This window comes from Oryctolagus cuniculus, chromosome 21 (assembly GCF_964237555.1).
Source record: "Oryctolagus cuniculus chromosome 21, mOryCun1.1, whole genome shotgun sequence".
In the NCBI taxonomy this organism is placed as follows: Eukaryota; Metazoa; Chordata; class Mammalia; order Lagomorpha; family Leporidae; genus Oryctolagus; species Oryctolagus cuniculus.
Window position 1 is genome coordinate 6,784,360 of NC_091452.1, and position 22,758 is coordinate 6,807,117.

Consider the following 22,758-nt stretch of genomic DNA (forward strand, 5'->3'; position numbering starts at 1 on the left):
GTACAATTTAACTATATAATGAAATTGGAAAATCAGGGTCAAATGGTTAAAGCAGAGAGTAGGAATTTCTTTCCAATATGTTTAAGTATTTCAGGAAATTTCACTAGGGACAGGTGTTGTGGTGCAGGGGGTTAAGCCACTACTTGGGATACCCACATTCCATGTCAGAGTGCTGGTTCAAGTCCTGGCTCCTCTGCTTCCAGTCCAGCTTCCTACTAATGCACCTGGGAGGTGGCAGCAAGTGATCTTTCAAGCACTTGGTTCCCTCCACCCAGGTGGGAGGCCCAGATGGAGTTCCAGCCTCCTGGCTTCCACTTGGGCCAGTCCTGCCTATTGTGAGCATTTTGGGAATGAACAAGGGGATGGAACCTCTGTATTTCTATCTCTCTATTCCCCCACCCTCTGCCTTTCAATAAATAATACACTAAATGGAAAAAAATGTTCACTAAACGACACCTGAGAGGGCAGTTTGGTTTGGGTTGGAACCTTTTACTCTCGTGGCTATCAGATAGCAGATACTGATGGATGGAAGATCATGACTGTCCGTCCGCGTCCTGTGACAAGGGTGTTAAGAGGAGAGCGTCCAGATGATGAGTGAGGCTTTGACCGTGGGAGGTGAGAGAGGTGGAGCTGAGCTGGAGCCAGCAGGCACTAAGCGCATGGCCGTGGTCCAGTGCTTGCCCAGGAAGAGGCCGTTTCCTGACCACCCGCCAGCCTCTGAGCCCAGCCGGGAAGAAGACTGTTCACCTTCCCGGTGCCCTGCCGACCCTCAGAAGTTGCCCTCTTGGGGTTTCCACGGAGTGTTCCTCGGCCTCGAGCCGCAGGGAGGGGGCTGTGAAGCAGCGATGAGTGGACGGCGGTGCTGAGACATCCCTCTCGGTACCCAGGCCCCGCCCGCCTCTCCCCCCTCCCCTGTCTTCTCTCTCTGTGCCCTCTTCCTTCCCTACTTCTTCACAAGCTTCTCTTTCCCTTCTTCTCCCTCTCCCTGTCTCCTTTCCCTTCCTTTCTCTGGTGTGCAGACCTGCCACACGTGTTCACACGCATGCTCACTCACCCGCTCAGGCTTTGGAAGGCAGAGTTTCCCCCTTACTCTTGTGAGTCTCTCTGGTGATTGAGGTTCAAGTCCCAAGGGCTGCGTTCCTGGCTGAGTTCTCCCAGGGCTTTCCCTTTGAGAGGAAGGTGAAGACAGTGCTAACCTAACGATCCAACCAATAAACCAGTCGAAGAAGATCTGTGACCCCAAAGGTGATCTCTCTGTTACTGACTGGTGTTGAGAAGCTTAGAAAAGCGTCAGCCTCAAGTCAAAAGATGGAGGAGAACTCAACCTCAGGCGGAAGTAGAGTGAAATAGAGGAAATTCTTCAGGGGGTCCTGTGGACTTTTTCTTGATTCCTCCAAGGCCTTGACACCTGCGCTCAGGGCAGCTGCGATTTAAGCCACTTGTTGCCCTTGCGATCACTTTCCTGAAGGTTCCGTGAGCTCTTGACACTGGTGTGTTCCTTGTGAAGTTTGCAGACAGGGGCGCGCGCTGTCTCGTTTGCTTGCTCAGAAGCCGTTTCTGGTCGCCGGTGGCCCGCGAGCCAGACGTGTCCGTGCTTCGCCGAGGGCCTGCTGCCGTGCATGCTGTACCCCCGGTAGCGCCGTCGCTCTTCACGTCTCTGACTTTACCTTGCAGCTGACCGAGACCTCCTCCCGGTACGCCAGGAAGATCTCCGGCACCACTGCCCTCCAGGAGGCCCTGAAGGAGAAGCAGCAGCACATTGAGCAGCTGCTGGCCGAACGGGACCTGGAGAGGGCGGAGGTGGCCAAGGCCACGAGCCACGTGGGGGAGATAGAGCAGGAGCTAGCCCTGGCCCGGGATGGCCACGACCAGGTGAAGTCTGGCGCCGACCTCGGTGCGGAGATGGTGACGGTGTCTAGGTGGAGTGAGGAGGCCGAAGGCATCCCTGGCTCTCGGAGCCACGCGCAGGAAATGGGTGTAGACGTCTTGGCTGGGCTTGTTTGAAAGCTGGGACCTGGGTGCCAGGTCACAAAGATGAAGTTTCATTCTGTTCGACCCCACCCCAGTCTCTGGATGCTGAGGGCCGGGTCTCGGGCCTGTCCGTGTCAGGCCAGCTCGTTCACTGGGCTCCTGGGTGCAGGTTATTTGTCGTGTGTGTTTCACCTGCAGAGAAGGTGAGAGTTGTTTCCACACTGCCCTCGATGGCTTCAGTGGTGTGGTTTTTTGTCATCTTGCTTCCAGGAAAGCCGCCGAGAATAACCTGTAGGTAGAAAGGATTTTAGAGCAGTGCCCCACCCCGGTAGCACGCACCTGTAGCTCCTTGGAGGTACTCTTGGGCCTGCGTGTGGGTCAGAAAGCAGCCACTCACTGACATCCTTGCTCCCCCAGCATGTCCTGGAATTGGAGGCCAAGATGGACCAGCTGCGAACGATGGTGGAGGCGGCTGACAGGGAGAAGGTGGAGCTTCTGAACCAGCTGGAAGAGGAGAAGAGGTGATGCGGGCTGTCCCTGGTGCAAGGCCGGCCTGTTCCTTCCTCTTCAGCCTTACTGAACAGCTCCCGCTGCTTCCCTCCTCCTGATTCACTCCCAAATGCCCGCAGCAGCCGGGGGCTGGGCCAGGACAGAGCCAGGAGCGAGGAGCTCCACCTGAGTCTCCCACGTGGGTGCCAAGGGCCCAGCTCCTTCAGCTGTCACCACTGCCTCCGGGGTGGATGTTAGCAGGAAGCTGCAGGGAGAAGCAGAGCTGGCCTCCCCACCCCGGCCCTCTGATACAGGATGTGGGGTCTCCAGGGGGCCGGCGCTGTGGCGCAGGAGGTTACTCCTCTGCCTGCAGTGCCAGCATCCTGTTGGGTGCCAGTTCTAGTCCCAGCTGCTCCTTTTCCAGTCCAGTTCTGCTGTGGCCTGGGAAAGCAGTAGAAGGTGGTCCAAGTCCTTGGGCCCCTGCACCCACATGGGAGACTGGGAAGAAGCTCCTGCCTCCCAACTTCGGATCAGCACAGCTCTGGTTGTTGTGGCCATCTGGGGAGTGAACCAGCGGGTGGGAGACCTCTCTCTCTCTCTCTGCCTCCCCTCTCTCTGTAACTCTGCCTCTCGAATAAATAAATCAAATATTTAAAAAAACAAAAAAGATTTACTTGTATATCTGAAAGGCAGAGTTACATAGAGACATGGAGAGAGAGAGAGATATCTTCTGTCCACTGGCTCACTCCTCAAACTCCATCCAGGTCTCTGGCATGGGTATCAGGGGCCCAAATACTTGGGTCGTCTTCCACTGCCTTCCCAGGTGCATTAGAAGGGAGCTAGGTCAGAAGTAGGGCAGCCTGAACTCGAACTGGTGCTAATATGGGATGTCGGCGTTGGAGGCAGTGGCTTAACCTGTTAAATCACAACACTGACCGTTTACCACCACCATTCCTCCCCCCCACCCCGTGCAGTCTTAACCACAGTGCCACATACCTACCCTGGCCTCCTCCTCCTCCTCCTCCTCCTTCTTCTTTTTTTTTTTTTTTTTTTTTTTTTGACAGACAGAGTGGACAGTGAGAGGGAGAGAGAGACAGAGAGAAAGGTCTTCCTTTGCCGTTGGTTCACCCTCCAACGGCCGCCGCGGCCAGCGCGCTGCGGCTGGTGCACTGCGCTGATCGGAAGGCAGGAGCCAGATGCTTCTCCTGGTCTCCCATGGGGTGCAGGGCCCAAGGACTTGGGCCATCCTCCACTGCACTCCTGGGCCACAGCAGAGGGCTGGCCTGGAAGAGGGGCAACCGGGACAGAATCGGGTGCCCCGACCGGGACTAGAACCCGGTGTGCCAGCGCCACAAGGCGGAGGATTAGCCTGTTGAGCCGTGGCGCGGGCCCCTGGCCTTCTTCTTTTAACAAGCTTACAAAGAATTCCCTATTAACAATCTGTTTGTGTTAATCCTTAGAACCAAAGAATGTGTGTTCCGCAAAAAGTGGACTCTGTGTAGTGTGCTAGGATAGGAGAGTTTGCTCTGATCTGCCTTTTTCCAAGAAATGAGGACTATTTCGAGTTGGCCTGAGTAATCTAAAAAGCATGTCTTGGCACCTGCTGCCTGGACAGCCTTGTCAGTGTGTGGAAGTCCTCCTCCATTCTCCAGGAGCAGGTCCTGGGAAACAGCAGATGCTAGGTGCACGTCTCCTGATGCTTAGGAAACTGAATTAGGTCTGGTGGGTGACAGAATGCCCCTGTCTGTGAAAGTGTAATACTCTACTAGGAAAACTGGTGCTGGTGTAGTAAGTAAAGCTGCCACTCGTGATGCCGGCATCCCGGATGGCCACCGGTTCATGTCCTGGCTGCTCTACTTCCAATCCAGCTCCCGATAATGGCCTAAGAAAAGCGCTGGAAGATGACCCAAGTCCTTCAGCCCCTGCCACCCACATAGGAGACCACACAGGATGAAGCCCGTGGCTCCTGGCTTTGGCCTGGCCCACTACTGGCCCTTGTGGCCACCTGGGGCATGAACCAGCAGATGGAAGATCTCTTTTGTCTCTCCCTCTCTGTAACTCTCACTTTCAAATAAATAAAACGAATCTTAAAAAAAGAAAGAAGAAAATGGTGACATGTAAGACAATCCAAGAATTAGGTCAGTTTGAAATACTTTTTTTTTTTACGATTTATTTATTTATTTGAAAGGCAGTGTTGAAAAGAGATTGAGAGAGAGACAGAGAAATCTTTCATCCACTGGTTCACTTCCCAAATGACCACAATGGCCAGAGCTGGGCAGATCTGAAGCCAGGAGCTAAGACCCTCCTCCAGGTCTTCATGTGGGTGCAGGGGCCCAAGCACTTGGGCCATTTTCCGCTGCTTTCCCAGGTGCATTAGTAGGGAATTGGATCAGAAGTGACGGCTGTATTCAGTACACTTCAGCCCCAGTCCCTGAAATACTTTTTAAAAATATTTATTTATTTGAAAGGCAGAGTGACAGATTGAGAGGGAGAGAGGGAGAGAGAGAGAGGGAGGTCTTCCATCTGCTGGTTCACTCCTCAAATGGCTGCAATGGCTGCAATTGTCTTGGCTGAAGCTAAAGGCCTGGAACTCCATCCTGGTCTCCCAAGTGGGTACAGGGGCCCTAGCACTTGGGCCATCTCCTACTGCCTTCCTAAGTGCATTAGCAGGGAGCTGGATCAGAAATGGAGCAGCAGGGACTGGAACTGGCTTTCTGATCTGGGACGCTGGCAGTACAGCTTCAACTTAACCAGCAAACCGACAACACCTGCCCTGTTGCTGAAAAGCATTTTTTAGTCTTACTTTTGCTGGAAGTGCTAGTGAGTTTAAAGGATTTTGTGTTGTTTTACATGTAGATAACAAATGTGTCCCCCTCTTCCTCCTTGCCTTACACCCAGATTTTTAGAGTCATGACATCATTGTCACTTGGATTTTGTCAGTCTTCAGCATATCCTTCTATTTCTTTTTTTTATTTTTATTAAAAAAATTTTTTTGACAGGCAGAGTGGACAGTGAGAGAGAGAGAGACAGAGAGAAAGGTCTTCCTTTTGCCGTTGGTTCACCCTCAATGGCCGCCCCGGCTGGCGCGCTGTGGCCGGTGCATCGCACTGATCCGATGGCAGGAGCCAGGTGCTTCTCCTGGTCTCCCATGGGGTGCAGGGCCCAAGCACTTGGGCCATCCTCCACTGCACTCCCTGGCCACAGCAGAGAGCTGGCCTGGAAGAGGGGCAACCGGGACAGAATCCGGTGACCCGACCGGGACTAGAACCCGGTGTGCCGGCGCCGCAAGGCGGAGGATTAGCCTAGTGAGCTGCAGCGCCGGCCAGAATATCCTTCTATTTCACTAACTTTGTGATGGCATCCATAAAACCCAAACCCAGTATCAGAGATTCTCAAATGTGAATTTCAGAGTCAAAGAAACAGGATCCCTGATTGGTTCCCCCCTAAATCGTTCAAGCTCAGACTTGGAGCAGGTGCTGGTGTGGTCCTGGGGGCTCTGGGGCTGGGGCTTGCTGCACGTGGACCCCGCCAGCCTCACTCTGAGACGCCCGCTGAGCCGCGCTCCTGCAAGCCCATTTTCCACCTGAGTGGTCAGACGTGTCCTTTTCGGCTCGTCTTGTCTGGGTTTGTGATCAGGGGACTTCCAGACCCAGAGCAGAGGCTTGCCGATGCCGGTCTGCGCCCACAGGCATCTCTTCCCACCAGCACTTGCCGAGCGCGCCAGCGTGTTGCTGCTCTGTTTTAGGGCCGGGGGTGGGCGTGAGGCCTTCGTCTAGCTCCCTGCTGAGCGCCCGGTTTGGGTTTGTTCCACAGGAAGGTTGAGGACCTGCAGTTCCGGGTTGAAGAAGAATCGATTACCAAAGGCGATCTCGAGGTAAACCCCTCCTCCAGCCCTCTTCAAGCTCCTGTGGGTTCCCGTGCTGGGAAACGCGGGTGACGTCATGTGCCCGCCCACGGGTGTGGCCAGAACAGCCAGCCACGGGAGTGGCAGGAGCCCCGGCCCCCTCTGGCAGCTCTGTGGCTCTGGTGTCCTGTGCCTGTGGCGGGGTCCAGTGTTTGCTACTCTTTTTTCATCACTGAATTCAAAACCATGAATCGAAGTCAGTCAAGTCATAGATCTGGCAGTGCGTGTGCAGTTACGCAGCCCCAGGGAGGCTGTGGTTCTCTGATGGTGAGAAGTGGCAGCTTCGAGGACATTCCGCACCACCATCCTGCAGAACAAAGCCCTTGGCTTCATCTCAGGTAGCTCGTCAGGCTGGCAGGGCCGATCCTTTATAACCCTGTAGAGGGATAAACGAATGTTCTAGTGGGTCATTTTCTACAAACAGTAAGTGCCAGCCTAACAGACAAGAGCAGTTTACATTTCAGCTTCTGTTTACGTCCATGGCCTCTTCCTGTTTTAGAAAAGGTTTTCCTTAAACACCACTACTCACATTAGTGTTTGTATTAAATACCACTGCTGGATCTACAGTGTAAAGTAGCTTTTTCAAATTTTGCAGATCTTTTTTTGTTCTTTAATAGTTTAGTGAAAATTGCAGTCTGTGCAGTTCTCAGAATGAATATACGTTTTTGCTACTACTATGATTTTGGGGTCTGTCGGCCGCTTGCACCATCTTTGCAAACAGAACTCTGATTTCTTTGGAAATCTTCAGTCGACAGAGAGTGTAGGCTCTAGTCACGTAGCGCCCAGAGGTCAATGGTTCACTAGCGGTTTAACAGGTGTCCCCTCCACTCATTTCATAACCAGTCACTTTCCTTTAGTTGGCTTTTGTGTTGTTCTCATCCATTTAAAAACACGCGGAGCCTCCGTAGAAGCTCCGTGTCATCATCTAATTTGTGTGAAACACGGCTGTGGCATTGTAGGAAGGGCCGAGTACATCAGCGCTGGGCTAGCGTAGTCTGTCTGATACACTCACCTCAAATTAATCAAATAAAGTGATCCTGAAGCCCTAACACGTTTTGGGACATTAGCTGAATTTCTTTTTTGTCGTTAATTTTTTTTTTATTTTTTTACTGATAGCAAAAGAGCCAGATTTCTGAAGATCCTGAGAATGTAAGAGGGCACTTAACTGTGTGGATATTTCCCTTGTTAACACAGATTGATTACAGATTAAAACGCTTATTGATACACTCAAACACTAACTGCATACTCTGACCTTAATATTTTTGTGCATGTGGCTTTCCGAGCAGTTACATTAGTTCCCTGAAGAAACTGTATCTAATGACGAGGCTTTGTAAATTCATTTGTTTAATGAACAAATAGGCAAATGTTTGCTTTTAAGGAATCTTACAAAAAAAAAAAATACCCACCTTAAACTATCTGGGGTCCCGGCTGCCTTCCCCCAGTTCAGTGTCTTCTAATTTTGATGGAATTTCCCCAAAGCGCAGGCAGCTGACTGAAGCCCGAAACACCAAGGTGCCGGCATAGCGGGAACCCCGGGGCGAAGCTTCCCACGCGGGAGAACCCGGCAGTCGCGCGCGCCCCCTGCTGGCCGGTGCGCGCCAGTGCGTGCACCCGCGGTGGCTGCTCCAGGGCTGCCCGTCCGTGGGACCCAGCTGCACACCAGTGCACCCGTGTGTTTTGAGAGTCTAGTTACAGATGAGGGGTTTTCCCAGTGGCCGCCACCAGGGGACGACACTAGAGCGAGGGGCGACTTGTCTCGGCCCCGCCTCCTGGCAGCTGTAGTGGACAGCTCAAGGCCGGGCTTCTCCAGCGGCCTCCTGAAGGGCTCCTTCCTGCGCAGCTGCTGCAGTGGTCTGGGTCTCTCCGCTGCCCCCGCACCAGGCTGGCTGGCGGTGTCACTCTGCATGGGACCTCCCTCCCGCCTCCCCGCGCGCTTCCCGCAAAGCCTTCGCTTTCCTTTCGACCCCCGTCTTGGGATACTCTGTGCCGTATTCTAAGAAAGGGACAGTGTGCAGAGGAGGGCGGGCCCGCCGCAGGAGGCCTTGCTGCGACCCCCGGGGTTGGGTTTTTAACCTGGGAGTAGTGACCTCTGCCCAGAGGACGCCCAGCTCAGCGGAGAGGGAGGGTGTGCAGTCGCCTTTTGCTTTTTCCTGCTGGTTTCACTTCCCGAGGCTGGGACCCGGAGGATGCAGATCTGGAGTGATTCTTTTCCTGGAAATCGGTAAATTGAAGGCCAAAGGGGCTATCCAGACAATTAGGTTTGGATTTTATTTCATTATTTTCCTGGAGTTTAAAAAGCTGAAAAAAAAAAAAAAACTTAAAAAAATTTTTATTTTGTGTTCATTTGTAAGTATCCGGTGATGGTTTATATATAAAAGTGACCTCTTGAATGCACCAGGGGCCCCAGGAGGCCCTGGGGGGAGTGAAGGTGGTTGTGTCTTGCCCCACCTTCTACTTGAGCTCTGCACTACTTTGTGTCAACTTTATCATCTTTACATTGTCTGTAATGGTCCAGTGAGAACCACAAGATACTCAATTTTTTTTTAAGATTTATTTATTTTACTTGAAAGGCAGAGTTACACAGAGAAGGAGAGACAGAGAGAAAGAGAGAGGTCTTCTGTCCCCTGGTTCACTCCCCAATTGGCCGCAATGGCCAGAGCTGGGCCGATCCGAAGCCAGGAGCCAGGAGCTTCTTCTGGGTCTCCCACGCGGGTGCAGGGGCCTAAGGACTTGGGTCGTCTTCTTCTGCTTTCCCAGGCCACAGCAGAGAGCTGGATAGGAAGTGGAGCAGCCGGGAGTCGAACCGGCGCCCATGTGGGATGCTGGGATTGCAGGTGGCGGGTCTACCCGCTACGCCACAGCACCGGCCCTAAGATACTCAGTTTTTACGAGGGACCCACAGCTACCAAGAGCAGCTCCACCTTAGGTTTTGCCAGCTGCTCACTGTGCTAACCTGTTGGGTGGGGAAAGAGGCACAGACCATTGAAGGTTGCAGATCTGCTGCGCTTGGTCCTGTTAGAAGGAGCCGGCCTCCCCTGTTCTCCATCAAGGCATGTCTGCACAGCGGAGGGGAGCAAGCACACAGCACCAGTGAGACCACGTCAGGACCTAACAGCGCTTTTTGTGCTGAGTCACCATTTCCCACCTTTCTTTTCTTTTTCTTTTCTTTTTTTTTTTTTTAAGATTTATTTTATTTATTTGAAAGACATAGTTGCAGAGAGAGGTAGAGCCAGAGAGAGATAAAGGTCTTCTGTCCGCTGGTTCACTCCCCAAATAGCTCCAATGGCCAGAGCTGAACTGATCCGAAGCAAGGAGCCAGGAGCCTCTTCCGGGTCTTCCACGTGGGTGCGGGAGCTCAAACACTTGGGCCTTCTGCTGCCTTCCCAGGCTGAAGCAGAGAGCTGGGTCGGAAGTGGGGCAGCCAGGACTGGAATCAGCAGCACCCATATGGGCTGCTGACGCTGCAGGCCGGGGCTTTACCCCACAGTGCCACAGCGCCGGCCCCCATTTCCCACCTTTCTAACATCTGAGCTGATGGAAGCTGCTGTACCTTAGGGTAAGAATCACGAGAGCCTTACAGTCGCGGGGAGCCCCTGCTCCTGAGATGGCGGCCATGCAGGGTAATCATGACCGAACCTTCCCTTTAATTCTTACTCCATTTTTTTTTTGCCCTGGGAGACAAGATGAGAATCCCCCAGACCCTGCTCTCCTGTCTCGGCCAAGGCATGCTGGGCTGTCCCCAGCCCTGCGCTCGGGAGTCCGGTCCTGCGGGTTGACCCTTGACCCTTGCTCCTGTCAGATTGTGGACTTGCACTCAGGACGTGGGGGATGCTCTGAGGCCCAGAATGTTGTCCTGTGATGGCGGCTGGTCTCCCTTCCGTCATGTACGCGTTAATCTCAAATGGCCACTGACTGCTGGGCGGGAGGGAGACCACAGCTCAGAGGGCATTAACTGTTCTAATGTGTGCTGATAAACTTCACTTATCAATGTAACCTATTTGGCTGCATGCATCTGACACCTCATCTTGCCTCATGTGTTTTCCATTTCTCCTTTCTCGACAGACAGCTCCTGTGCCCCGCCCACCGTCACCCTTGTCCGTAGCCTCCCCTGCCTCCTCCACGCCCTCTCTGTCCGTCCTCTGGCGGAAGGTGCCGGCGGCCCAGCTGCATGCTGCGCTCCCCTCTCTCGTGCTGGCATGTCGTGGTAGCACTGTGGTGTTCTCTTCCTCTTCCTTTTCACTAACAGACGCAGACCAAACTGGAGCATGCCCGCATTAAGGAGCTTGAACAGAGCCTGCTCTTTGAAAAGACCAAAGCTGACAAACTCCAGAGGGAGTTAGAAGACACTAGGGTAATGGTTTTCGCTATTTCATGGAGCAGCCCCATGCGTGTGAACGGTGGACACCTCGGGAGACCTGCCCTGCAGTTGGCCTGAGCCTTGACCCAGTGGTTCAACCTGAATTTGGTCTTGGGACCTTGTAGTGTTCATGAGCTTAGATTTGCAGGAGGCCCAGATGTGTTTTTATCAAACCTTTTGTCAAAAGGAAAGACTTAGTCCTATGGTTGGCTCAACCAGAATCAAGATCAGAACCGTCCCAACCATGTAATTTGAGGTTCTTTGTATTAATTCCTTGAAATACCTTTCTCCAGTTTGCCACAAGCAGTCAATTGTCCTCTTGTTCTCCTCCTCCTGGCTACTGGGTTTTCTAAATGATTTTTGTTACCGTTGTTTTGCTTTAGAAATCTTTTCCTGCTGTCCTCCCTGGCCCCTGGGAGAAGGACGTGGTGACCCCGAGGACTTTGACCTCGGTTTTCTTTTTTCTGGGGAGCTGGTCTCTCTGCGTCTCTCTCCTTTCCACCCAGAAGAGGAGTCTCAGTGTTGAGGAGGGAGGCGCGTGCTGGGATCAGAACGGCTTGTGCGGCCAGGACGCCAGTGTTGCTTCATTTCCTGCCAGGCACTATGCTAAGTGCTTTTTGTTGTCGTTTTCCAAGATTTGGTTGTTTGAAAGGCAGAGTTAGAGAGAGAGGTCCTCCATCCACTGGTTCACTCCCCAGATGGCCGTAACGGCTGGGGCTGTGCCAGGCCAGAGCCAGAAGCCTGCAGCTTCTTTCTGGTCTCCCTCGTGGGTGGCTGCATCAGCAGGGAGCTGGGCCGGAAGGGGAGCATCCAGGACCCCCACAGCCGGCTGCACCACAACACCCACCCAGCACTGAGTGTTTTGAAAGAATGATTGAGTCTCAGCACAGCCCGAGCAGGGAGGAGGTGGTGTTGCTCCCGCTGACTCCGAGGGCAGGTCGTGTCCCAGGTCACCATGCAGCTCCAGCTGCTGACGCTCGCCGACCACGGGTGGAGCCGTTATGGAAATGGCTTTTGTGCCAAAAGCCTTAAGACATAATCACTCATCTGCATGCAGAGTAAGTGCTCACACAGTGAAATCAGGACTGTGATCGGCTAAGTTGCCCAAATATTAACTTTAAAATTTGAAAAACTATGTCTCTGATCAAATTTGGGATCTTGATTTTTTCTTTTGAATTATTAATATTTGTGGAAGTTTCTCTTGGCGAGAGATCACTGACTGACTTATCTAAAAATCTAGACAATGGAATACTTTTTCTTCCCTAAATTATGAGTTTTTTTTTTTTTTTTTTTTTTTTTTAAGAAGAAAGAATGTTCTCAGTTTGCCTTAAAACTAAGATTTCTCCTATATATTTGGTGGGGGAAAAAGTGAGAATTGGTGCTATTTCTTTGTTACCCAAGAGGCAAAGACTTGATGTGGGAAATAGAAGGGACAGGTGGGCCGAGGCCTGTTGACAAAGTGAGGATGTATTTTGTAAACTTTTGACCCCTCTCCTGTATCTGAATATTGTCAGCAAGCAACTCTGGCACTTTTTTCCTGCTCTGGATACAAGGCCAGCATTCACAGCAGGGGTGTCCCAGCCCTGCAGAGGAGAGCCGCTGTCTTCCCTCGACTCGTGTGTGTGTGTCTTGGTCCCCACTCTTGTTATGTCAAGTGTGGAAACAACCAGCAACCCACGTAGTTTGGTATCACCCACGTCCCTCCTAGGAAGCGCTTTACAGTTCCCTTCAGGCGGTCCACCCCGTAACCGCAGGGCGTCACCAGGTGTGCCCAGCGCTGTGGCAGCATTAGCTGGGAGTAAGAAGTGACTCCTGCCTGGCCTGGCCTCGGACTAGTGGGAGAGGCAGACACATGGGAAGGTTAGTCTGTAGGTGGACAGACTTTGGGAAGTAAAATAACAAATGGAAATGCTTTTCTTCTTTATGAAAATGACATAAAAAGAATAATCACATTATTCTTTTCACTTTTTTATATGACATCTTCTGCATTTAACTGCTTTGTGGCTAAGAACGACAAGGGTGCTTCAAAAAGTTTGTGGAAAACAGAATTAAAAGTTAATGCAGGCCGGCACCGCGGCTCACTAGGCTAATCCTCCGCCTTGCGGCGCTGGCACACCGGGTTCTAGTCCCGGTTGGGGCGCCGGATTCTGTCCCGGTTGCCCCTCTTCTAGGCCAGCTCTCTGCTGTGGCCAGGGAGTGCAGTGGAGGATGGCCCAAGTGCTTGGGCCCTGCACCCCATGGGAGACCAGGAGAAGCACCTGGCTCCTGCCTTTGGATCAGCACGATGCACGGGCCGCAGCGCGCCAGCCGCGGCGGCCATTGGAGGGTGAACCAACGGCAAAAGGAAGACCTTTCTCTCTGTCTCTCTCTCTCACTGTCCACTCTGCCTGTAAAAAAAATGAAAAAGAAAAAGAAAAAAAAATTTTTTTAAAGATTTATTTTTCACTCGAGAGTCAGAGTTACACAGAGAGAGGAGAGACAGAGAGAGAGAGGTCTTCCATCCAACGGTTTACTCCCCAATTGGCCACAACAGCCGGAATTATGTCGACCCGAAGCCAGGAGCCAGAGCTTTTTCTGGGTCTCCCACGCGGGAGCAGGGGCCCAAGGACTTGAGCCATCTTCCACTGCTTTCTCAGGCCACAGCAGAGAGCTGGATCAGAAGTGGAGCAGCCGGGACTAGAACTGGCACCCATATGGGATGCCGGTGCTTCAGGCCAGGACGTTAACCCACTGCGCCACAGTGCCGGCCCCAATGCAAAAATTTTGAAAATCGGTGCTAATGACTAGATCTTCAAAAAAAATCATGGAAGATGCATATTATGAACAAGCTTGGAGCAGGTGTTGTGGTACAGTGGGATAAGATACTTCCTGCAACCCTGGCGTCCTTTATGAGTGCCTGTTCCAGCCCAGCTGCTCCACTTTTTTTTTTTTTTTTTAAGATTAATTTATATATTTGAAAGGCAGAGTTACAGAAAAGCAGAGAGAGAGAGAGAGAGAGAGAGAGAGGTCTTGCATCCGCTGGTTCACTCCCCAGATGGCTACAGTGGCCGGAGCTGCGCTGATTCGAAGCCTGGAGCCAGGAGATTCTCCCAGTCTCCCACACGGGTGCAGGGGCCCAAGGACTTGAGCCATCTTCCACTGCTTTTCCAGGTGCATTAGCAGAGAGCTGGATTGGAAGAGGAGCAGCCGGGGCTAGAACTGGCACCCACATGGGATGCTGGCACTGCAGGCGTCAGCTTTACCCGCTACGCCACAGCGCCAGCCCTTTGATCTCGCTTTCTGCTAATGCGCACCTGGGAAGGGAGTGGGGGCCCTAGTGCTTGAGCCCCACCACCCATGTGGGAGACTCAGGGAATTCTGGTCTCCTGGTTTCAGCCTGGCCCGGCTTTAGCCAGTGCAGCTATCTGGGGAGTGAACCAGTGGATGGAAAATCTCTCTCTATCCACCTCCTCCCCTCTCTTCCTCCCCCTCTGTAATTCTGCCTCTCAAAAAATTAGTTAAAAAAGCAAAACAATACTGCGATGGGTGTGTGGCACAGTGAATTCAGCCACGGCTTGAGGCATTGATTTTGGAGTGCTGGTTCAAGTCCTGGCTGCTCAGCTTCCGATTCAGCTTCCTAATGCATATCTTGGGAGGCAGCGGAGGACGGCGCAAGTCCTGGAGACCTTAGTACCCGTGTGGGTAACCGGGATGCAGTCCTGACTTTGGCCTCGCTCAGCCTTGACTGTACAGGCATTTGGGGGGAGTGAACCAGCAAATGGAAGATTTTCCATCTCTCTGCTTTTCAAATAAGTTTTTTTTTTTTAAAAGATTTATTTATTTGAAAGACAGTTACACAGAGAGAGAAGGAGAGCCATGTGTGTGTGTGTATATATATATATATATAAATAGAGAGAGAGAGAGAGAGAGAGGTCTTCCATCTGCTAGTTCACTCCCTAATTGGCTACAATAGCTGGAGCTGTGCCAGTCTGAAGCCAGGAGATTCTTCCTGGTCTCCCACGCAGGTGCAGGGCCCCAAGGACTTGGGCCATCTTCTACTACTTTCCCAGGCCACAGCAGAGAGCTGGATTGGAAGAGGAGCAGCTGGGACTAGAACCAGCGCCCATATGGGGTGCTGGCATTGCAGGTGGCGGCTTTACCTGCTATGCCACAGCGCCAGCCCCTTAAATAGGTTTTGTTTTTTTTTGTTTGTTTGTTTGTTGTTTTTTTTTTGTTTTTTTTTTTTTTTACAGGCAGAGTGGACAGTGAGAGAGAGAGACAGAGAGAAAGGTCTTCCTTTTGCCATTGGTTCACCCTCCAATGGCCACCGCGGCCAGCGCACCGCGCTGATCTGATGGCAGGAGCCAGGTACTTATCCTGGTCTCCCATGGGGTGCAGGGCCCAAGCACTTGGGCCATCCTCCACTGCACTCCCGGGCCACAGTAGAGAGCTGGCCTGGAAGAGGGGCAACCGGGACAGAATCCGGCGCCCCAACCGGGACTAGAACCCGGTGTGCCAGCGCCGCAAGGCGGAGGATTAGCCTAGTGAGCCACGGTGCCGGCCTCTTGATAGGCAGAGTGGACAGTGAGAGAGAGAGAAAGGTCTTCCTTTGCCGTTGGTTCACCCTCCAATGGCCGCTGCAGCCAGCGCACGGCAGCTGGCGCACCGCGCTGATCCAATGGCAGGAGCCAGGTGCTTCTCCTGGTCTCCCATGGGGTGCAGGGCCCAAGGACTTGGGCCATCCTCCACTGCACTCCCGGGCCACAGCAGAGAGCTGGCCTGGAAGAGGGGCAACCGGGACAGAATCCGGCGCCCCGACCGGGACTAGTACCCGGTGTGCCGGCGCCGGAAGGCGGAGGATTAGCCTAGTGAGCCGCGGCGCCGGCCCTAAATAGGTTTTTTAAAAAAAGTTTTTAAAAAAATGGATTTCAATATTTTTGAAAGGCAGAAAAGAAATAACCCCATCCACTGGTTCACTCCCCAAATACCTGCAACAGATGTGGGTCAGGCTGAAGTCAGGAGCCTGGAACTCAATCCAAGTCTCCCAGGTAGGTGGTAGGGACCCAGGCACTTGGGCCGTCACTGCTGCCTCCCAGACTGTGTGCTGGTGGGAAGTCAGGACTCATATCCAGGCTCTTTGACATGAAATGTAGGTGAAGCACCATGCTGATAGCTGCACCAGACGCCTACCCTAAAGCCATCTTTTAATTCAGTTTTCCACAAACTCTGTCCTTGTAGAACCACAAAGGGCAGCAATTAGAGTCAGCCCTTCATTGTTTGATGACTTGATTCTGCTGCTTCGGAAACCTAAGTGTTTCCTCTCCCTCTTCCCGTGTGGATTTTTACTGGAATCACAACTTGTAGGTGGGCAGAAGAAATGAAAGGAACACATTTGTTACTTTTGTTCCGATGAAGGCAAGGTGGGAGAGGGGTCTTAAATTCGGAGTTTTGATGCTTGAAATATGGGGCTCATTGATGTTTTAAAAATGATTCATGTTCCCTTCTATTTCCCAGGTTAGTCAAATGATTTTTATACCTGAAGAAGCCATTTTCCACGTACTTGCTGGACTAAACTGTTTGACAGGTGGTAGTCAGAACTGATTCTTTAAGACTAAAAGGCGCAGGTTGAGAAAGTGTTTTTCCTAGCCCTGGGATGTTTATTTTTCAAACCCCAGAGCTCAGATGGAATCAAAATGAGTGTGGGCAGCTGGGAAGTTGAGGGCAGACTCACATTCCAGGTGATTCATGTGCATAATAGTGGCACCTGAGAACCACTGGGTTAGGGAACGCGATGCGGACATCACAGTGCTGATAGAACTGTAAAGTCCAAAAGAGGGCTCTTTGTAAGAGTCTTACCTGTAACTTCAGGTAAGTAATTATCTTTCTTTGTCTTTAAGAGGAAAGGTTAGTAAAGTAATTCTTCATTGTCCAGTCGAAGGTTTTTTATTCTACAGGTGATATGTTGTTCATTGAAACGTTCGATGGGTAATTTTAGACCTTGTGTACCAGTACTATTCAAGAGTCGTATGATGCGGGCCACACATGTGCGATTTGCAGTTTTCTGGTACTCACTTAACTTTTTAGTAAGTTACAGGTGAAATTAAGTTTACTAATATACTTAAAACACTACACAAAGTATTATCACTTCACCGTGTAATCACTCTAAAAGCAATTATTAGCCAGATACCGTAAGCTCTTCTCTTCCCCAAGTCTTCAAAATGTGATGTGTATTGTGTGCTTCCAGCACGTCCCTCAGATCTCAGGTGCCGCACAGGGCTGTCCTGCACACACAGTTCTGGGAGGCCCCCCAGAAGTTAGCTCAGCTGGCATGCAGCCAGGGCGAGGCGCGGTGGGGAAAACCGGCCAGATAGGGCAGCTAGGGCTGAGAGCTCTGGGATGACATACGATCGGGTAATGGGTACTTCCTTGATCTGTTTCTTTAGGGAAAAAAAGTAAATTTGGAGTGAGCTAAACTCAATGTCAGTTTTACATTGCTTTAGCATCTCAAAAGGGTGGAAGTTTACCAAAGATGACAGCTCTGAGTTGGAGCTGCCAGAACTGGGCTTCCCTGGTGGTCAGAGTTGGAGACATCTTGGCTTGTGAACCTTCCCGAGAGCTTGAGTGCTGCGGGATGCGGGGGAGTTGCAGGCCTCCAGGGTTCAGGAAAGGAAGCTCATCAGTGATGTGCTACGTAAGTGATCTCTTTTTCTTTGGACTGCTGTCACTAGGTGGCCACGGTGTCAGAAAAGTCCCGGATAATGGAGCTAGAGAAGGACCTAGCGTTGAGGGCACAGGAAGTGGCAGAGCTGCGGAGGAGGCTGGAGTGCAGTAAGCCCTCTGCGGATGTGGACGTGTCGCTTTCCCTTTTGCAAGAGATAAGCTCTTTGCAAGAGAAGCTGGCAGCCGCGCAGGCCGAGCACCAGAGAGACGTGGCTTCCCTGAAGGAGCACTTCGGAACCCAGGAAGAAGCATTGCAGAGGGACATCAGGGGCCTGCAGGCCGCCACGGAGAAGCTTTCCAAGGAGAACGAGTCCTTGAAAAGCAAGCTTGACCACGCCAACAAGGAGAACGCGGACGTGATCGCGCTGTGGAAGTCCAAGCTGGAGACGGCCATCGCGTCCCACCAGCAGGCCATGGCGGAGCTGAAGGTGTCCTTCAGCAAAGGGCTGGGGACCGAGTCGGCCGAGTTTGCGGAGCTGAAGGCGCAGATAGAGAAAGTGAGGCTGGATTACCAGCACGAGATAGAACGCCTGCAGAGCCAGCAGGACTCTGAGCGCTCTGCCCACGCCAAGGAGGTCGAAGCCCTGAGGGCCAAACTGCTGAAGGTCATCAAGGAGAAGGAGGACAGTCTGGAGGCCCTCAAGTCGAAGCTGGACAGAGCGGAGGACCAGCATCTGGTGGAGATGGAGGACACGCTGAACAGACTGCAGGAGGCTGAGACAAAGGTAAAGGAGCTAGAGGCGCTGCGAGCCAGATGCAGCGAGCAGACCGAGGTTATCGATAACTTTGCATCGCAGCTCAAGGCGACCGAAGAGAAGCTCTTGGATCTTGATGCCCTTCGGAAGGCCAGTTCCGAAGGTAAATCGGAAATCCAGCAGCTCAGACAGCAGCTCGAGGCGGCTGAGAAACAGATTAAAAATTTAGAGATTGAAAAGGATGCTGAGAGCGGCAAGGTTTGTATCCACAGCTTCCATCTTTTGTCTTTCCCTCCACCGTTATCATGTCGCGTTATGTGTTCCTCTTGAGTTGAGGTGACCCATCCTCCTCATTCCCTATTTAATCAGAAGGAAGTAAAGGAAGTGCCCGGTGCTCCCGGGTAACATCTGAGAATCTTGAGCTTGGCTCCACCTGAGGAGATTAGAGGAAATCGTGGCCCAAACATGGGCGTTTATTTTGGTTTCCTTTGATCTGTCACTTTGTCACTGGGCTATGCTGTGTAAACTTAGCTCTGGGCTGTAACCTCTGTTTAAAATAGAGAATTCCCCAGCACGCTGGTGTTCAGATAAATGAAGAAAGAGCAGGTGTGTGGGCTCGTCCTGTGAGGCCCACGCTGTCGGGATGGTGGGGCGACTGTGTTCTTGGAGAAGAAGTGCCAGAGTCGGTTTTGGTGAACATGTCTGTTCAGTAACATTCGGGCACAAGCTTTTATAGGGCAGGCAAGGGGGAGTAGCTGGCTCAGGTGAGGGACACTAATTGTACAGGATAAAGCAGATACTGGTGCCTCCACCCTTCTCCAATCAGCTTGAAGGTCACGTAGCCTACGTAGCCTTCCAGATGGTCTTTATGGGTCTGGAGCCAGTTACCTAGTTGACAGTTACAAGGCCTACAACAGGAAGTGGGGGTGGGGGAAATGTGCCTGGGGTCCCTGCTGTGTGCCAGAAGCCAGGTCATGTGTGGGGGTCCCAGTGTGCTGAGCTCTCAACCAGGTTTTTTCCGGGGGGCATGGTGTGCCGTGCCCTCCTAACCTCCTGCATGGGCTAGGCAGGCAGTCTCCCAGCCAGGCAGAGGATCACCCACAGAGGGCAGAGGTTACAGTCTTCTCCTTTCCCACCTGTCGGTAGGGTTCCATAGAAAAGCAGAACGTGAACGGAGTGCTCTGACTTGATGAATGAACGTGCTATGATAAACAACGTTCCCCCATAGGAAGGCTGAGAGCCCGCAGCCCTTTGCATTGCCTCTAAGATTTTATGGGAATCTTTTCTGTGTCACAAGAACATGCTCTAAGTCTGGCTATTTCTTGTTTTGTTTAAAAATTTATTTGAGGGGCTGGCACTGTGGCAATACCAGGTAAAGTCGCTACCTGCAGTGCTGGCATCCCATATGGGCACTGGTTCTAGACCTGGCTGCTCCACTTCTGATTCAGCTCTCTGCTATGGCCTAAGAAAGCAGTAGAAGATGACTTAAGTCCTTGGGCCCCTGTACCCACATGGGAGACCTGGAAGAAGCTCCTGGCTCCTGGCTTTGCATTGGCTCAGCTCCAGCCGTTGTGGCTATCTGGAGAGTGAACCAGTGGATAGAAGACCTCTCTCTCTCTGAGGTTTTCTATCCACTGTGTAACTCCTCTCTCTGTGTAACTCTTTCAAATAAATAAATAAATCTTAAAAAAAAAAAGGCACCATAAAAATTTATTTGAAAGGCAGAGTTAGAAAGAGATAAAGATCTTCCATCTGCTGGTTCACTCCCCAAATGGCTGCAATGGCCAGAGCTGGGCTGACCCAAAGCCAGGAGCCAGGCGCCAGGAGCCTCTTCTAGGTCTTCGATGTGGGTGCAGGGACCCAAGCAGTCAGGCCATCTTACACTGCTTTCCCAGGCTCATTAGCAGGGGGCTGGTTTGGACGTGGAGCAGCCAAGATTTGAACCAGTGCCCATATGGGGTGCTGGCGTGGCAGGCAGTGGCTTTACCCACTGTGCTACTGTGCCGGCCCAAGTCTGGCTGTTCTGAGAAAAGACTGGACAGGTGTGCTTTTGGTCAAGGCATAGGAAACCATGTGAAACACCCAGCAGCCCCGTTTCTCGCAAACAGCCTTGTCCAATGTCGTCCTCATCGTCAAGGGTTGTTTCTGGTTCTGTCACTAGTTGAGTGCTGACTTGATGATGAAGGTTCTGGAGCTTTCTGCGGGAGAAGCTGCCCTAGTGGCAAAGAAGGAAGGGTTGTGATGGTTCACCGGGGAGCAGGGAGGCAGACCGATGGCAGAGACTGCCGGGAGGCCATGGCTGGCGGTGGCAGACTGGCCACAGCGCGTTTTCCTCAGATCTCCTCATGTGGGTCCAGCATGCCAGTCAGGGCACAAACCGACTACCTGTTCTCACCTCAAGATTTAACGAAAGCCAAATTCTTGTGACTATCGCCTAGTGGTTTTTAAAATTTTATTTTAAATGTTGAGCTCCTTGAAGCATGTCCAGAAATACAGGGAAACAATGGAGATCACATGTCCACTCCTGTGTTTAAGACTTGAAAGTCCAGAAGATGAGGCTGAGCAGGGGCTTGTCCGCTTGTGCGCTCCCTGCTCTGATTCCACAACAGGTGGAGAAAGCAGCAGCCCTGGGACAATCCTAACCGGAACTGATTGAAAAGTCCTTGACTTCTTTGGATTAAAAAACCCAACTTTTTATTCCTCCCAGCTTTGTTGTGTTGTATTTGTTCTCCTAAGTTTATCACATTTGTTCTACTTTATTTTTTCTCATTCCTTTTTGTTTCCTTTTTGTTCATTTGCTCCTGTGCCATGTGACTGTGTGTTAGGCTAGTGGCATTGCCAGAGAGCTCCAGGAGAAGGAGCTAAAGCTTACTACACTCGAGGAAAACTTGAGTGGAGTCAGTCGAGTGAAAGAGGCTCTGGAGACGGAACTGCGGGTCTTGGTGAGTACTGCAAGGTGGCTGGCTGCTTTCGGTTAGAAAAAAAATTCTCCGTTGAAACAAACCATTACTGCAGCCATTTTCTTTCTCTTTGACAATGCTATTTAAATTGACTGTTAGTTATTGGCTAGTAATGACCTGGACAGGAGGCCGACCAAAACCCAAACTAGCCACAAAGGTAGGTGTTACCTTTTTATCTGTTAATTTTTAAGCTCTTCTCTGGTATGTTCCCGACTGCTTGCTTTCACCGCACAGGGAGGCCTTCCCTGTCTTTACCAGGCCGGCCGGGACCATCAGCGCCCTCTGCTGGCGGGGCCGGGTGCTGCCTAATTGAACGAATTAAAAAAACACACGCTTTCTATGACTCAGTTTATTCCATCTCATGAAACTACTTTTCCTTTCACGTGTGTCCTTTTCCCGAATCTCAAGCTAGACGTACTTTTTCCTGACCTCTTCTGGGTTTGCTTCTTTTCTACCTTGCCTCTTGCATCATGGCCGAGCCTAGCGAACAGCAGCAGTGGCCCTCATGCATCCCGGCAGAGGAAGGTCAGGGCTGTGGAGACCCTGGGCCCTGTCCTCCAGGGCCCTGTCCTCCAGGGCCCTGTCCTCCTGGGCCCTGTCCTCCTGGGCCCGTTTCTCACACCAGTGTGCTGATAACGACGGGGAATGGAAGTATGTGGCTCTGTTGTCTGGCTGTGGCAATACAAACTTGTCCTTTTTCTGTGGTGGGTGTCTAACTGCCACCCACCTGTAGCTGTGTGGATTGAGCTGAGTTAAGTCAGGTGTAGATTCAGTTCCTGCTGCGTGGTAAGTGCTCAGTAGCCACGCGTGCATGGAGGGCGTGTCCACCAGTGCACAAAGTTCTACGGGGCGGTCCCACGTGTAATATCTTAGCTACATTTTAAGAAAGCGCCCTGAGAATCACCGTTTGATTTCCCATAAGAAAATGTTTTTAGGCTCGTGTCGTTTCTCTGCCCTCCTCCCTAAGTGTCTAGGATGCCCAGCCTTTCTTTAAAGTGAGTTTCGGTCCTCTCCTCTCTGACCTCATCAGAGAGCACACAGCTCGAGCGTCCAGCTGCGGGAAGGGCACAGCGGAGCAGTCTGTGTGCACCGACGGACGTGCGGCTCCAGTGCCGTCTTTGTATAAACACCATAAGTTAGAAACACTCAATTTTTTTAAGAGACTTATTTATTTGAAAGGCAGAGTTGGGGGGAGAGAGAGAGAGAGAGATCTCCCACCCATTGGTTCACTCCCCAGATGGCCTCAAGAGCCGGGGCTGGGCCAGGATGAAGCCGGGAACCTGGAACTCCATCTGGGTCTCCCACGTGGGCGGTCTTTCGCCGCTTTCCCAGGCACATTAGCAGGAAGCAGGATTGGAAGTGGAGCAGCTGGGACTCAAACTGGTGCTCTCTGGGGGTGCCAGCATCACAGGCAGCAGATTAACCCACTGTGCCGCAATGCCGGCCCCCAGAAATACTCGCTACAAACCCTCGTGGTGTGGCTAGCTCCAGACTCATCTCAGGACGCCGGGAGAGTGTTTCTGCCTTGTCTGCTGTCGTGTTTAGGAAGCAAGACCTTGATCAGCCGTGGAGCAGTGGACCTCTTGCTGTGAAACAGCAGCTGGCCTTGACCCCGACCCAGTCTGCTCCAGAAGTGAGCACATTTGGAGCTCTCTGCTCTTTCGGGCAGGTTTCTGACAAGAA

General features: G+C 51.9%; 1 protein-coding gene across 37 annotated transcripts in view; it reads left to right on the top strand.

The window, feature by feature from the left end:
* Positions 1-22,758, top strand: part of CLIP1 (CAP-Gly domain containing linker protein 1) — a 136,650-nt gene that overhangs the window by 61,735 nt on the left and 52,157 nt on the right. For 12 of the 37 annotated variants that reach the window (XR_011385256.1, XR_011385257.1, XM_070066122.1 and 9 more), the window contains 7 exons: positions 1,675-1,872; positions 2,389-2,492; positions 6,274-6,334; positions 7,481-7,513; positions 10,611-10,715; positions 17,429-18,373; positions 20,941-21,057. Coding sequence is in view for 35 of the 37 variants with exons in the window: in XM_070066122.1 (XP_069922223.1) it covers positions 1,675-1,872; positions 2,389-2,492; positions 6,274-6,334; positions 7,481-7,513; positions 10,611-10,715; positions 17,429-18,373; positions 20,941-21,057 (1,563 nt within the window). In the remaining 2 variants the exon portion in view is untranslated. The remainder of the gene's footprint in view (positions 1-1,674; positions 1,873-2,388; positions 2,493-6,273; positions 6,335-7,480; positions 7,514-10,610; positions 10,716-17,428; positions 18,374-20,940; positions 21,058-22,758) is intronic. The other 25 variants (XM_070066129.1, XM_070066134.1, XM_070066146.1 and 22 more) reach the window with 11 other exon arrangements.